The sequence below is a fragment of the Vidua chalybeata genome, chromosome 1 (assembly GCF_026979565.1).
Source record: "Vidua chalybeata isolate OUT-0048 chromosome 1, bVidCha1 merged haplotype, whole genome shotgun sequence".
In the NCBI taxonomy this organism is placed as follows: domain Eukaryota; kingdom Metazoa; phylum Chordata; class Aves; order Passeriformes; family Viduidae; genus Vidua; species Vidua chalybeata.
This window is the reverse complement of record NC_071530.1, coordinates 97,247,521-97,263,659: the sequence shown is the minus strand read 5'-3', so window position 1 is coordinate 97,263,659 and position 16,139 is coordinate 97,247,521. Positions and strand designations below refer to the sequence as shown.

Below are 16,139 nucleotides of genomic sequence, written 5' to 3'. Positions count from 1 at the left end.
ATTACTGACTTGGTACTAATATGCCAGTGGAAATGTATATAGGTGGTGAAATTCTAGACTGTTTCCTTTTTCAATTTTTTTTCCACTTTAAAAAATTCTCTAAAGCTAATAGAAGATAGGATTACTTAAATCATAGCTATTGTGTTTGGGCATATTTCTACTTCCTTTCCCTTCAGAATTAGTGTAAAACCCCATTTGATGTCCACAAGTTAGCTAACACTGGAGTGGAATACAGGTATCAGCTGAGATGAAAAGGCTTCTGATCATCTACATGGAATATAGGTCAGATCTCCTGGGATTTGTGAATATGTATCAACTCATAAAATTAGATGATTTCTGCCGTTCCTGACCTCTCCTGAGAACAGCATACATTTAGTGACAGCACAAAAATCATGGCATTAATTTATAGATTGAGTTTGAAGTATTGACAAATGATGTATGGTTGGCTGAGCCTGGGGAGAGTTCAATGAAGAACATGATAATTTACTGCTACAAACCTAAAATACACAATCTATTTTTCATTCTCTGTCACTATTCATTATTGCATTACATTTGGCTACTTATGGTGTGTATGGTCTATAGGACTGTTGGCAGGTTAACTGTTTCAGGTCTTTTGAAGCACTTTTGTCACTGAATGAAAGCGACCTGAAAAGAGTAGTGTGTGTAAAAGAGCACAGAAATCTTTGTGTCCTACTAATGTACATTTGACCATGTATTCAGCATTGGATATTCTATTTCACGTAGAGTCTAGGCATAGAAACCTTGGAAAAATTTGTGTACATTCAAAAAAATCTAATTAGACCATAACAAAACAAACTAAAGATAAGCATTCAGTGTTCACTGTCCATCCATCTTCATAACATTTTAAGAGTTTGCCACAACCTCTAGTGGTATCAGCATTAGCACAGCCCCATGGGCTATTGAGCAATCAGAAAATGGCCACTGCAGCCAGAGTGATCAGTAAAGCTTCTACACTGACATTTCACTGCTGTCTAGTTGTTGAGAACTAAAGCAATTTTAAGACTGACCCATGTGTTGGACTGCTGCAGCTATGTAGTGATAGGCAAAGACAAGGCTTTATGTGACTCTTGTAAGATTTTTCTAGAGCTGTCCCAGTTTTTATACCTGCAGAGCAAAGCTGCTTAATGCATTGTCACAGCCCATTCAGGTTTTTAATCTCTCTGCCAACATTTAAGGGGAAAACATATTAAAGTATGACTTAGTTTTGAGAACATAAGTAAATAAATTTTAGGTAGAAATAACTCCGAATTTCAATAATTCAAGTTGTTCACTTTTCCTGTATTTTAAAAGACTGCCACAGATATGATGGATAGACAAATGAATCACTAGTACAACAATTGCAGATATTCCAGTTACTAACTAGTGTGTTCCCAGACAGCTGAGATTCTTCTGTTTACAGTAATTGATGATCCTGGGTGTCAGTTCTAAGAAAGGCAGCAATAAATTTCTCAGACAGGACTTGTCCTTTTCCCTGGTAAATAAATAAAAATTAGTTTCTGTATTAATTTTACTGTATGAGTCAATTTGGGATGTTCAGCCTTAGATTCTTGGAATTCTTATTTTAAATAAGGCCAAGAAGCAAACTGTGCTTCAGATGTCCAAAGACATTTAATTAAAAAATCTCAATTTATCAGTCATAATCATTGCTTAATGTAGTTTTAAAGTAGCTTTAAAAAGTGCCCCAAAATATGTTGCTTTTCTTCAAATCAGTATGGCATTTAATGCATTTCAGTCTTCTCTATATGAAGATTACAGTGAAGGAGGAAAATATGAGTGGGTTTTCTGTAATTGCAGTTCAAGTACATTCATACAATGTTTTCACAATCCATACAGATAAATGATCCTGTTTGCTCTAAAAAAAGCTTTCCTTTTTTCCAATACATTTTCTAAAGCATGTCTACTTTTAAAATGTTGTTTTAAACAATTTCAACTGCTTCAAACTGCTTCTTAATCTTCCTTGCAAAATCTGAGGTTAAAACTGAAATTATTCAGTGGAAAACAACCATAGAGAAGCTGTTGTTGCCTTTTAGCTTTTAGTCATTTAGTTAGCTCTGTTTCTCATTTTGTTTTCAAACTTATAAAATAGTGTATTAATGTGAAAATAAGGCAAGTAAGGTGTTAATGATGACAAATATATTCATTTTCCCCCTTCTGCTGAAGCAGCTACAATCAGTACAAAAAAATTATATAATAATAGAGGAAATGTATATTCTGATTTGAGAACTTTTTTGCATTTTGCTTTAGATTCAGTTTTTATCAATTTGTAAGTGTTCCAGAAGACAAAATAAACATCATATTGGGTTTGAGTTTTGCAGGTGTTTGTTGGAGCAAACTTGCAGTGTTGTTCCATGGGTTTTGACCACCATCTATCGTGACAGTTTCTACTACAAATCAAGCAGGTTTAGGGGTGCTTCGTACTAGATGGAGGTTTTTTTTCTTAATTCAAATTGACCGATCACTCACTTCATGCCATGGTGAAGTCAGAATCAACAATTCTGTTCACAAAAGTAATGCAAATAATTCCAAATGTGTCCAAGTATATTAATAGCACATTCATATAGTGTTCTGGCATATGTTAGGAGGTTTAGATTCATATTTAATAAAATTTATATGATATGGACTAGTCTTCTAATGTCTTATGAAGATCAGAGCTTTACTTTGAAGTGAAATCTCCATATTAAATGGCATTATGAGGAATCTTGGTCTGCTTCTTAAGGATAGAACATTAGATCCACTAACTTTCAGGACAGCTGTACATTTTGAAAATGTGGGAGATTTCTTATTTTTTTCAAGAAAAAAAGGATCTGTATGTGGACTTACTTTTGCAATTAATTTTTTTAAAACCCAGCAACATAAAATTACTGGTAGCTCTTGTGAGACTATCATATTATCGGGTAGCATTAAGGAGTATTTATCCTGCATTTTCATGATCATGTAAGACAAAGTTGAAAAAAAAACCTGAAGTTCCTTGTTTGTTTTTAAACCCAAACCTTTCCTTAAAAATGTGTGTAGTTTTAAAGTTAAAATGCATACATATTATTGTTATTTTCCTAATAATGAAATAATATTAACTGGTCGATTATAAAGAATCATTTGTTTGTAAACTAGACATATTTTAAAATATTCTTTATTTAGGACAAAATCATAACCCTATTGGCTAGCAGAAAAATTAAGCATTCTTAGCATTAGTGACATGGAAAAGGGAATTAAGTCCATTTAATCACCTTCTAAATAAGAACAATGGCTCACTAAAATAAATTATCTCTGTTCCATAAATGGGAAGTACTTTATAAGGTATCCCCCAAAGGTAGCCCTTTGGAGTGCTGTTGGAAAACAGTCAACTCCATTTCAGAATGATACTTATTCAGTGACAGTGTGAATTTGGCTGTCTCTTTACAAAGCTCTTCACTGGCCAAACCTCTCAGTAGTTTAGCATTTGGTTTCAGTTTCAAGGGGGAAAAGAATGAATCCTGTATCTGAAGTTTATATTCCATTAATAAAACATGAAGTCAATATTACATTTGTTACTGATAATTTTGACTGGACATAGAAATTGAAGTAATAAAATCAGAGAATTTGCTGTGGGTTTATGAAATAAATACATCTAATAAATGTAAAATTAAAGATAATTTGCAAGTGCTAATACACAAGCCTCCAGATAATTAATATCTGTTTAGGAAAGACAGATATTTGTTAAGTATGTTCCTACAAAAATGAATCCAGTAAGAATGGCAAACTATCTTACTGTGTAGCTTCTGTTTTATATTTTAAACATCAAAAATATTACCATGGTAAGTTTGTTTATATGTTTAAGAAGGTTAACGTAAACCTTGCTATAGCTTACAATCACCTTGTTGAAAAAATAAGAAGGGAATTAAATAGACAGCCTGACATTTATCTCTGCTTATCTCTCTAGTGATGGAAATGAATTAATGCCGGAAACTCAAAAAGCCTATGTAATTCCAAAATGTTTCTGCTCAGTGACAATGTGAATCTTTTCCAAGTTTAATACATGTCCATGACATCTGTGTGATGCAAGGAGCAGTGCTCCCAGCATATGTCACTGAATACAGCAGCACTGTCCTGCTAATAAATGCTGTCCTTGCTGCTGTATCATCATGCTCATCAGCAATAAAGTAGAAATCAGCAATATTCAGATATGTACATAACCTCTACCTTATGTTTGTCTTACAATATTTCCAGTGTGCGCTGGGTATAAATAGTTTTCTTCCCATATGGCATTTCATATTGACAATCATACTTTTTTTCCTGGGAAGAGTTTATTATATATGGGAAGTGTTTATTATTTGTCTGTACAAATATGATTTAGATGAAGATATAGTTTACTATGGTTATGAATCAGCTGGAAAGAAACTCTAAAAATCATATGTGTCAATAACTAGTCCTTCAAATGCAATGTCCTGCTATGCATTTCTTGATATCTGGGTATATCCTTGGGTTCATATCCTATCAACATGTGTAATTTTAATTAAAATGTAGACGTGACTATAATAAGAACTAATATTGTAGGACAGCAATCTAAGTGAAAAGGCTTAACTTTCCAATATCTAAAGGCTTATTTATAAAGTCTATGATCATAGTAGAAGAAATGTGAGGAGGAAGAAGTTGGAAGGAGAGCTGTATGTTTCTACATGTTATTATGTTGATCTACTTTATAGGCAGATTGTAACTGCATGCCTGCTAAGTTAAGAAAATAGTGGTAGCCCATGAATTATGAAATTTTAAGTAATTTTATTTTTTAAGGTTGTCACAGGTATAATTATAATTTCCTTTGTGAATCAAATAGCTGACAGCATGTGAAAAATTGTATGTATGCTGATGAAGGTGATTTTGAATTCTAATGGGTATTATGAATGCTTTCTTTAATGGAGGTCATGATGAAAAACTACAGATTTATAACTCTAGGTAGCATATTTGTAAAAATCTCTATTCAGATTTGGGAGTTTGTACTTATAAACATTATACTTTTATTGATATAAACTTTGGGCTTCATGAGGGATCAAATCAAGGGAGCAAATGAAGTTGTCAATTTTTTCTGATATAAAAAGAAAAGGTTTCTCTCTTTCTAGCTCAGTAAAGCATTACTTCTCCAAAATGTCACTGTCATTTGCATAACAAGATTTTTTCAATCATGTTTCAATCTATTATATTGGAATACTAGTTTTGGGCATGGAAACTGATTCCTTAATTATATATGTTATCACAATTCTATGCAAAGGCATATGTTAGGGTTTATTTTGAAAATGTAAAGAATAATTGTCTCCCTACCCTTATCTAATTAAAAAAAAAAAAAAAAAAAAAAAAAAAAAAAGGAAGACAAAATTATGTGTATAGTTGCTCTTTATTACTTGCTTGTTATTATAATCTCATTGTAACACTGTGATCCAGGAAAAAAAACCCTAAAGTCATACTTATTTGTTTTGACTAAATTAATAAACCCCTGCTCACACTCACCACAAAATCAAGAGGGGCTTTTTTTCATTTTTTAAGGCAGTGGAACTTAGGAGGAGGCCACTCCAAGCAGAAGGAAGAGCAACATTTATGTCAGCCATTTTCTCGTTTAAAATCATTAATGCAGAAAATAGGAAAGGTATATGGCAGCATAAGAACTGTTATTTTGTCCATTAGTTGAGTGTGCTGATGGTGCTGAATAATTCCTTTTTAAATGACAGTGATCAATTTTCTCATCCCTACTGTTAAAACTCATTTCTCTGTAGAATTTTTTTTTTTTTCTAGAATGCTTTCTCCAGGTATCAGCCTGGATTTGATTTAGCTTAAGTCATAAGAAATTGGGATCTTTTGCCTGGAGTCTCAGTAAGGAGCACAGAAGACCAGTCTTTGCCAGTGTATGACTTCATCTCCTCTGTAAAGGAAAGGATAATCCTTCCCCTCCCCTCTAGTTGTGTGTGTGCCTAAAATTCACTTCACAAGTAAGCTGTTAGTGGGCAATTGATCACCAGTGTGCATTAATTGCAGCTACATCTTCTGTAGGTACTGTTTCTCACTGTAATCAGCCCCTCTGTTTTACAGACCTAAATCCTAATCTTTTGCTGCAGTTCTTGCTTTATATGGTTCAAAATATTAAATTTAAACATTCTTTATACTTTAATGGTGAGTTGTTTACCCTTAGATAAAGATGAAAGATTTTAAATAAAACAATCTTTCATCAGTGAGTATCCAGTTAATATGCCTTAAACCATTTCAACAGAGCTCTTGAAGTTTCCAATGATTTAATCTTGGTATGTTCTTTAAGATTGCATTCATCAGAACTTATTTTCTTGGAGGAAAATGACACATAATTGAAGATGGATCTATTTACTGTTTTCCTGGTTCAGCAAAAGACATGGTTTTACTGTTCTGAATCTTAGAAGTCTACTGAATTAAAAAAAGAAAAAGAAAAAAGTCCTATTAACTTAATGAAAGTATGGATTATGAGTTTCAGCTTCAAGCAACTGTATCTTCTCAGGTAGTCATATGTGTCTCTTACTTACTGATCATTATGTAGAGATCTTAATGGTGTATAGTAAAAATCCAGTAATCTAAAATTTCATATTTTATATAATTTTTTTTTAGAAGACTGTTATTTACAGGAGGTAATTTACAGGCTGATTGGAAAGCCTCTGTTTTCATAAACATTCAAAGAATGTCTATTTTCACTAAATATTTTCTAATTTAAATAATGTTTACATGTATCAAATGTAAAACTCCTGGGAGTTTTATACTGGGAATAAAACATACAAGTTTAAAATGAGAGTAAGAAATTGATAGTGAAAAAGTAATCCCCTTTGGGTTTAAATTCTGTAGATGTGAAATTTGAGAAAGACATTTCTAATTATATTTCTGTTGGTACTAACTCTAGAATATGAACTTTTAAGATTTATTTCTTTGTGGTAGCACCACATTAAAAATCCCCAAGAATAAAGTGGAAGACACAGAATCATTTTGAGCTAATACTTAGATCTGCCTCAGAGTAAAGTTTTATGCAACTGAGAATCAAATAGAGCACATACTGCATTATGATCTTACAGATGATTTCAGTCAGTAATTGCTTTGAATGAGTTTCCTTACACTTCCAATGCCATAAAAACCTTCTGACTCTCATAGTAGCAAGGACTCACATCTTCAAAACAATAGTTTTAGAGTTTGGGGGAAAAATTTGTATTTATTGGACAATGGAAACACAGAAAGAAGAAAATGTATCCTTTCAGGAGGTTTGTTACTATGAAAGTCATGTATAGTACCATGCAGGAAAATTTTCCTAGCCTCTTTACATTAGAAGAGGGCAACAATAACACTGCCCTCTGTGCTCAGCCAAAATTGCACAACTTTTAATAAATCTTAAGTATTCATAGCTTGAAGTCTTGCTTAAATTAGGCATGAGAAAAGACAGGAGATTTGCAAAAACATCCAAGTGTGTTAGTTACTGTCTGCTCCTACTGATTTAATGCAGAAGATATTCAGATGGCTGGAGTGAAAGTCATATGTTCAAAGGCATAAGGGCAATGAAGCATGTAGTGGAAATAGTGCGCAGTTTTTCTTCTATGTATTGAAAATAGTCCTTTTCACCTTGATTTTGTAAGGGAATCTAATACTCTTAAAATTATTTATCTAATCTAACAATATTTCTAATCTTCAAGTGACAAGATTTGCCAATACTTGAAAGATAAAACTGAATATTTAACATATTGAAAAAGAAAAGTGAAATTAACCCTAGGATTTGTACCAGTTTATTTGGATATTGGATTCTCTTACTAGACCATAACTTAAACACTTGAAAATGGAAAGGAGGCATAGTTTACATTTGCACAGAAGGTATTAAATTTCCCATTCATTTAAAAGCCAGCACTATAACTTTCCCAAGAGGAATAAAAATGTTGTGGGAGTAGACTAAATCTGAAATACCACCAGTTTTTAAGATTGAAAAATGCTATTGCTGACTGCCAGTCATGGGCAGTCATGAGCAAAAGTTGATGTGATGGCATCCTCTTTGTGTTACGTTCCTGGTGACAGACCTTTTTTGGACACTTGACTGATGGTGTTTATGCCATTCCCACTACTGACATGCTGCCTGAGGTTATTTTACTTTCATGCTATTGCAATTTAACATTAGTAACAGTTGAAACAGGTATGAATTGACAGTCCTAGGGAACTGCATAAATCCCACGTCAGATTCTTGTTACTGACCCATTAGTTTCAGACAAAATGTAAATGTTTCTTCTATGTTTAGGCAGGTTTTCATAATTTTTTCTTTGCACTTTAAAGAAAGTTTGAATTGAGAGTGAGATTTTGTTGGACATATTTTTGGGTAATGATGTCAACTCACTGTTGATCTATTGGACATACTAAGACTTGATAAACATTTGTGATATAATGAGAGCCACTAATCCCCAGCATGAAGTAGAATACATAATTTTTAAGAATAGTTATAAATCAACCCTCAAGGACTAATTTATCCACTGTCACATTTTCTTCCTGCAATGGCATAGTTCATTTCTGTGGGAGTAATCACAGACTAAGGTGACATACACTTCTTTTTAATAGCAGAAATTGCCATTTTCATAAAGAAAAGAAAGAAAGACAAATGTCTTAAAGTTACATTAGCAGTAGTATGGAGCAAAGGAAATTCCTTCCTTGTAGGCTATTCATTTTCCCATACAGTCTCCGTTTTTCAAACAAGTTGTCTGAGTTCTGTTTCTGTATGAAAACTACATTCTCAAGCAGCATTGCTTCTCTGCTTCTTGCTGCTTTAATGGACAAGAGTTTAATAGACAGTAACATCAATATGAAAAATCTTTTAAAATACTTTTCTTGCCTTCAAAATGATTGACTTAACACTGCACATGTTTATATTATAGACAGGACAATAGACAGACTAGTAGCTGAGTGCTGGTTATATGAAACTTCTTATCAGACCTGCAGAAAAAAATGGGGTATTTTCATGAAAATATCAGTTTTGATATATCTCAATAAATACAGACATATACAGCTATTTTCAAACACAGGTACATAATTAGATTAATTATCAGAACCCTGTTCTTGATAAATCTTGCATCTCCAGATAAGTGTGGCAGAAATAAGAGTTTTAAAAGCTAATAAATGTCCTTTGGTAATTATTGCAATTAACTATACTGCCCTTATGCCAACTCAAGTTTAAAATAGCAAATAATTGGGAAATGAAAGTTTCTTTTTGTATTATTTTTTATATAATACTTAGACCATATCTTTCCTCACTTAAAAAAAAAGTGCATTAGCAAAATATAACAATGGATAAAGAAAGTATAAAGTTACAGAGTATGTGTTCATATTCTGTAATTTTCATTTATCTTGATTGCTGCATTACTCAGTATTTGTTTAAGGAAAAAAACAATAATGCTCAAATGAAAGATGTGTGTATCTTTAAACTCATGGTATAGTCAAAAATATGCATGATTTTTAATAGCTGTTTTTCATTCAACAGTAAGGGTGTTATTGTATTGAAATGTAGAAATGACAAGTTTTTGAGGAACTTGATTCACCAACAGTATTTCCAAAGAATATTTTCAGGTTTCCTTTAACATGTTTTGCCACTGTTAGAATATGTAGCATTTTCAGTAAGTTAATATGATTTAACAGTATGTGTGGTTTTCTGTCATGACTTTCCTTTGTCTTTCGGTTCAATGATTTACACTTAAGTAATAGCAAAACACTTTATTCCAGGTGAAATACTCAAAAGTCACCATTTAAGAAAAATACAAGAAAATTGCCTTAGAAGTAGTAATATTTGAAACACAAGGATAAATTCTATATATGAGTCCCACATGTCATAAAATACCTTCAAATATAGTTGGTCAATAAAAAAATAATTTTAATAAACCAGTTGCTCTTGGAGTTCCAGCCCATTATCTCTCTTCCTTTCTACTTGAAAGCAAGTTTTAGTCTACATACAGAGTGATTTTCTGTTCTTTCACAATAAATAGAATGTATGTCCCCTTCATTGCTTCCCAGCTATCACTTAATGAAAATTTGCCAAATTCATGCATAGACAGTTTTAATCAGTAATACATTATTATACAATAATGTATTTGCCTCTGGGCAAAGATATGAAATAGCCACATTGCTTTACATTTGTATCTGTGTTTGAGTGTGTGTGATGTGCTCTAGTAAAAGTACCCAAAGTAACAGAGACATGGTTAGATAACATATTATAAATATTTATAAAATCAAATTATTTTCAAATCATCAAAGGATGATATATATCCTGATAAAGATAGATGTTTTCAAGGTATTATTGATTTTGATAAGAAATTGCATGCCTGCATTTCATTTGCTAGTGAAAAAGAAAGGATTAAGTTGCTTCATATATTTTATGTGGTGCAGTATAATAGCACATCAATCCTGTGGGAATTCTATAATATTTTTTCTTATTAACTTCTAATTAAGCCTGAGTGATTTTTAGAAGAGATAAACTGGCACATTTTTCAGTATCATCTTTCTTTCTTGGTAGAGAATATCAGGTCTAAATCCTACTAATCTAGCCAGGAAAGATTCTCCAATTTCATTCAGGGTACCAATATTTAGTTGGATTTGTGCCTCTTACAGACATCATTTAATAGGAAGAAGAGCTAAACAATTTGTACAGCAAATACATAAAAATGTTTCAGAAATGAAGAAATTAACATTTCAGATTTATACAGTTTGACATCAAGTTGAACACAAAGACATAAGTGAGATTTTTTGATTTGCACAAGGACAATGTTTGTTACCCCCTCTTATATTGCACACATGCTATTTCCAACCTAAATTCTTAACCACATCACTTTATGTGGGCTGCATGAGAAGGAGAAGAGGCCTGTCTCTAGGAGGTGCATATAAGTTGAGCTCTTTTATTTACAAATTCAATAAACTGCTGCTTATAGTGATGGAGTGGATCTCCCGAAATGGAGGGCACTGAACTGAGCAGGAGGGATCAGCACATCAGGGCTTTATCTCAGCCAAGAGGCATCCAACTCTGCTGGCAACTTGTGGTGGTGGGAGATGGAGTGCTGCTGTAGGATTGTGCCATGTGAACACAGAACAAAAATGTGAAAGAACATGAAGTTATCTGGTTGCGTCCACACACAAAATGCTTCCTAAGCTTGGAGTCTGAAAACAATCCCTCCTCTAGCCTTAGAGATCTAGAGTATCTAGAGGCCAGATAAAAAAGATCTAGAGAGTTTCTGTGGACAGTGAATTTGAAATGTGTCCATATATGTTTCATTGCCCCTCATCCTTTCTCAGTAGTGAATGTTGTGTATAATGATTTCTTTTAAAGTGTAAGTAGCAGAACAGTTTTACTATGACAAGTTCCTATCTCTAACACAATTTGCCGATATTATTTCATAATTTCTATTGTATCAACAAACCAACATCATCCTGTGGTATCACCTATGTCCAAGACAGTGGCCAGACTAAGTACAGCACCGCTGTAATCACCTGAGAACTGAGCAGAAATGACATATAGCCTCAGGCATGACCTAAAACTCAGATCAGCTAAAGGAAAACATTGCCAATAGGAAGTTGAGTAACAAGCTTACAAATTTGTTCCCAGTAATGTTTCTTATGCAGTAAACAGTGTCTATTTAAGGTTTCTCATCTCTTTGCATTTTATCTCACCTCATGAGATTTGTATTGTAGCATTTTATAATTAAATAAGAATAAAGATAAAAATGCAAGTATTTTGATTTTATTTATAGCTGTGAAAGCATGCTTTACAATTTATCACTCAGTCCAGGAATTCAGTTATCTTAAAAGGAAAATAAATTTTTCATTGACAAGTACCAGTACGACTAAAAACTCTGCATTTGCCACCAATAAATCTAATCTACATGCATTAAAGAGGACAATTTTGCTGATGCTTTTTTATTGGTTCCACTGTAATATTTCATCTCTTTCAGTATGTGAATATAAACAAAATAAAGAAGTAACTGAGATATCTCTGTTTTCTGACGTGGTACCTGGCATTCTTAAAGATTGCTGCCATGACACATTTATGTATTGTAAATTATAATAAATAATTTTTATATCATAAATAATATTTCATTTTGTTACCCAGATACATAAGACATTCTGTAGACATTTTACAAAAGAATGGCAAATTGCTTCATTTATGCGCATGGTGAAAGGAGAATCAAGGGTTTGGATTTGAAAAGTAACTCACCTGGTTCTAAAAAAAAAAGGTTTTCCATGTCTATCACAGAAAAATTTGAAGGCAATTCCCTGCAAGTAAGCAATAGCTATCAGAATGCATTAGGCAGGACTAACTCATGCACTACCTTCATACCCTTGACCTTCCAGACACATTTGTAGATAATGTTGATTCTTCTGACAGCGAACACAAATCCTCACAGTTCTGTGGGAAGATATTTCAGTTCTGCATTGAAACTATATTTCCTGTAGCATCAAGTCAATAATTTTTGTAAGATAGAAATTTTGAGTTATACAGCAGTACAATGCATGCTATAGCCTCCACTTTGCAAAATATAGCCGTGATCTTATAATGCTCATACTAAGATAAATTTCTTCTGTATGTCAGTTGGAGAATGGTCTAATCTGGGCCTAATCATCAGTGTCTGGCAGCAATAAGGCAGCAGCTTAAAATAAACTGCCAGTTGAACACTCTGAAAGGGGGTCTCTGGATCTAAACTTTCAAGATGTTCCTGTAAAAGAGAGAAGCAAGTAGATTGTGGAGACAACACAAGGACACATAGAAGAAACAGCTTCCTAGAGCACTTCATTTGTTTGTTTGTTTCCAAAATCATCTACTGGAAATTTGGTGTGAGAATACATATAAGTTGAATTTGTAGCTTTTACATGAGTTGTCTTTTGAATATGTATTGATGTTAAACTGCATTTATGGGATTACCAGTGTGTTTCACTTTCTTCTCAGATATTTGTAATATTAGAAAGGTTAGGTTAGTGTTTGTTTACCATCATCTCATTCTACATTTTCATTACAAGCCCTTTCAGTCTAAGTGCAAGCACAATGAAAAAAAAGTAATAAAATACAGATTTTGTAAAATACATAAAATGTTATATCCTGGCCACACTCCAGGAAAAATTGCAGGCTTTATATAGAGCTATGCATTCTGTCAGCATATATATTGTTCTGTGACACAGTTTAGGCAGAAAAGAAGCAAAAAAAAAAAAACAACCATGGGAGCATTTGCTGAGATTTGCACTGTCACCTTTGTGCTACCAGCTTTGCCCATTGATTGCCCTGTCTTTATCTTTAACTGGAAGCAGATGTTGGGTAACTCAATGGCACCTCAACTCTCTTACCTGTGTGCTGGTGCCCTGCTCCCTCACCCCATCCACATAATGCCAGAATAGGGCAGAGTGGCTTGGGGTCCAGTTCTATCCCCTATCTCCCTGGCATGAAACCCTCTCCATGGGAAAGTGAGATTTATAAGGCATGGCTTCGGTTCAAAAGACCTCCCAAGTATCCAAGGAAATGGCAAATGCTGAAAGAGAGAAAGGGGAAATGTACAGGAAATTTCTTCATGTATGAGTAGAATAATTTTGGAAGTAGGTGTTTGAATTAACTCATCTTTTAAAAGCTGTAAAAATTTACTGCTGTCCAGAGATAGCCCTATTCTCTCCTTACTTCCATCAGGGAGACTGCATCCATAGCAGTGTTGAAAAAAACAGTGTGCTGTTACCTCAATATTTTCTTTTCACCTACAAAGCTAAATGTCATCTGTATGTTACTGACATAATGTTCTGTCTCTTACCACTAAAAGGTGAGGATGTTATGAGAAGATAAACTTTGAGAATCTGTATCCTGAGACAAAGACTTCAAAAAAGCACGAAGGGTTAAGGGACACCGCTTTCCTCACAACACTCTGAAGAAGCACCCCCAAAATCTTGTGACAACAACCATAATTGGTTCTCAAAAATTCCAAAATAGTCTTTGTTATTTCAACTGTTTGGCTGGGAACTTAGTCAGCTGATAGCCAGAATAACTCAGGAACGATATGGATCTATTCCTGGATTATTCAAGATGCTGAACAAAAGGTATCCAAAGGTTCTTGGAGACCCGGAACTGCGTGCCTGTTTCCCTTTCTTGTCCAGCAAATGTTTGTATGAGATCTATATCTAATCAGGCAAGAATTTGAGGACTGTACCAATTAGGCTTAGAGAAGTTTTTCTCTGATAAAAAATTTTGCTAATTCCAATGATTCATCATCACTAAATGCTTTGGGGCTTACATGCAGTATTTTTCTCTCTCCCAGTTTCAGCAGTACATTTGAGAGATTGTCACAAAATTATTTTCCCAATATCCCCCAAAAAAGGACTGAAAAAACTGGCAGTTTAATGCAAGCATTCCTAGATCACTGAGGAACCCCTCACTGTTAAATATGATCAGATAGAGACTGACTGTGACCATGGATGCCCAGTAAGTGCATGGTGCTGAGCCTGCTCTCCAGGAACTTTCCCTTAGGTGAAGTCTTTCCTGCAAATAAAAGACAATCAGGGTAGTTGCATGGTTTTTCTTGGTTGTAGTTTCACACTGTGTTAGCTCCAGCTTGAGATGATGCGTGTTTGACAAATGCCAGGGATTTCGTGATGTTAAATTTGAGAAGTGGATAGGATGAAGCTGAAGCTGAAGGGAGGATGTTGTGTTGTGTGTGGGAATTACACCTTGTGGAATCCACATTTTGCTGGACTGGCAGATACAGAGCTCTCATATTGAGTCAATGGGAAAGTGAACTCAGAAATGGATGGGAAGTTTTGAATCTTCTTATAAATGTTTCAACTAATGCCCAAGTTGCCCTGAGACCAAAAGGTGAACAGAAGTGAAGACATTAATTATTCAGAATACCTTGACAGGCATAGTCTTTCACTACAGCAGAGAGGGAAGTTTGGCATTTGAAGAGTGTTTTATAACTGTTTCTCCTTTGCTCTTAGAAAAATGCTCTAACACCTTTAGGAAAAATAAATTACCTTAAGAGTTCAGACTTGCCTAAAAAGCAGTAAAGAATATTTCAGTTATTATATATGAAGTTTTTATAAATTGCATTTTTTCTTTCAAGAAGGCCCACTAGAAATATACTGCCTTGAAAATTCACTATTCCTCTTCTTTGTTAGCTTCACCTCCTATCCTCAAATTTGAGGATGGAAGATACAGTCCTAATAGTGTAACCCTTTTTAAAATTTCATAAATTGAGGCAAAGAAATTGCTGTGGGACTTTATGCTAACAACTCATGTTTCAACACAAATTGTGATAAATCTTGTCAATAAGAAAGTATTGATTTAACTTCACACCTTTTTTTTTTTTTTTAATATCAACATGAATGGATTTCTTTCTGTTTCCTCAGAACTAGAGGCAGAGGAGTGGTGCAAGCATCTTTGCATGGAATGTCTAGGGGCCAGGCTCAATGATATAAGTCTTGGGGAACCAGATTTGCTTGCTGCTGGAGTCCAGAGAGAACAAAACGGTAAGTAACTTTTTATTTACTCCTAGATCAGTTCTTAGGTGATATCCCATTTCATCTTTGCTTGTGCCTGTTGTTGTGAGGACTTTTGCTAGTAGCTGGAAGCACGTCATTAGTAACTAAACATTTGGATATGCTTTTGAAGCTCAAACCTATTTTTTTTTACAAATAAAGATGATTAAATTCCATGCCAAATAATACATATAGAGTGACTTTGTGTCTTCATTGTGTTCAGATTTCCCTGTCATGGGAAATGATGGCCATGACCCTTCTGTTTCTGGAAATGATGGCTTCTGTGCAGAGGAATAAAGCAGCAGCTGTTGTTTTGCAGCCTTTTAAGGACAGCGATGAACATGCCAACAGCAATTTGGACTACAAAACACATATTTACTTTAAACTCCTACCTGTCATGAATATTGAAGTCAGGATCATCTAAATGTTGTCAAATATGGGTGAAAAGGGCAGTGACAGATGTTAGTCAGCACTAAGCCTGAGTTGTAAGTCTTCATCTAAAGGATATTTGGATTAGAGACATGCACAGGAAGAATGCTAGTGGATGGAATAGGCAATAACAAAAGAAAATCTGTGATTACCCTGTCATTTAATTCCTACTAATGAGCACAAGGGCAACACAAAATGTGCTC

The 16,139-nt window shown here is 34.0% G+C and overlaps 1 protein-coding gene across 2 annotated transcripts in view; it reads left to right on the top strand.

Moving 5' to 3' along the window:
- Nucleotides 1-16,139, top strand: part of DOK6 (docking protein 6) — a 245,480-nt gene that overhangs the window by 133,124 nt on the left and 96,217 nt on the right. For both annotated transcript variants that reach the window (XM_053961778.1, XM_053961788.1), the window contains one exon: nt 15,379-15,498. In XM_053961778.1, the coding sequence (XP_053817753.1) occupies nt 15,379-15,498 (120 nt within the window). The remainder of the gene's footprint in view (nt 1-15,378; nt 15,499-16,139) is intronic.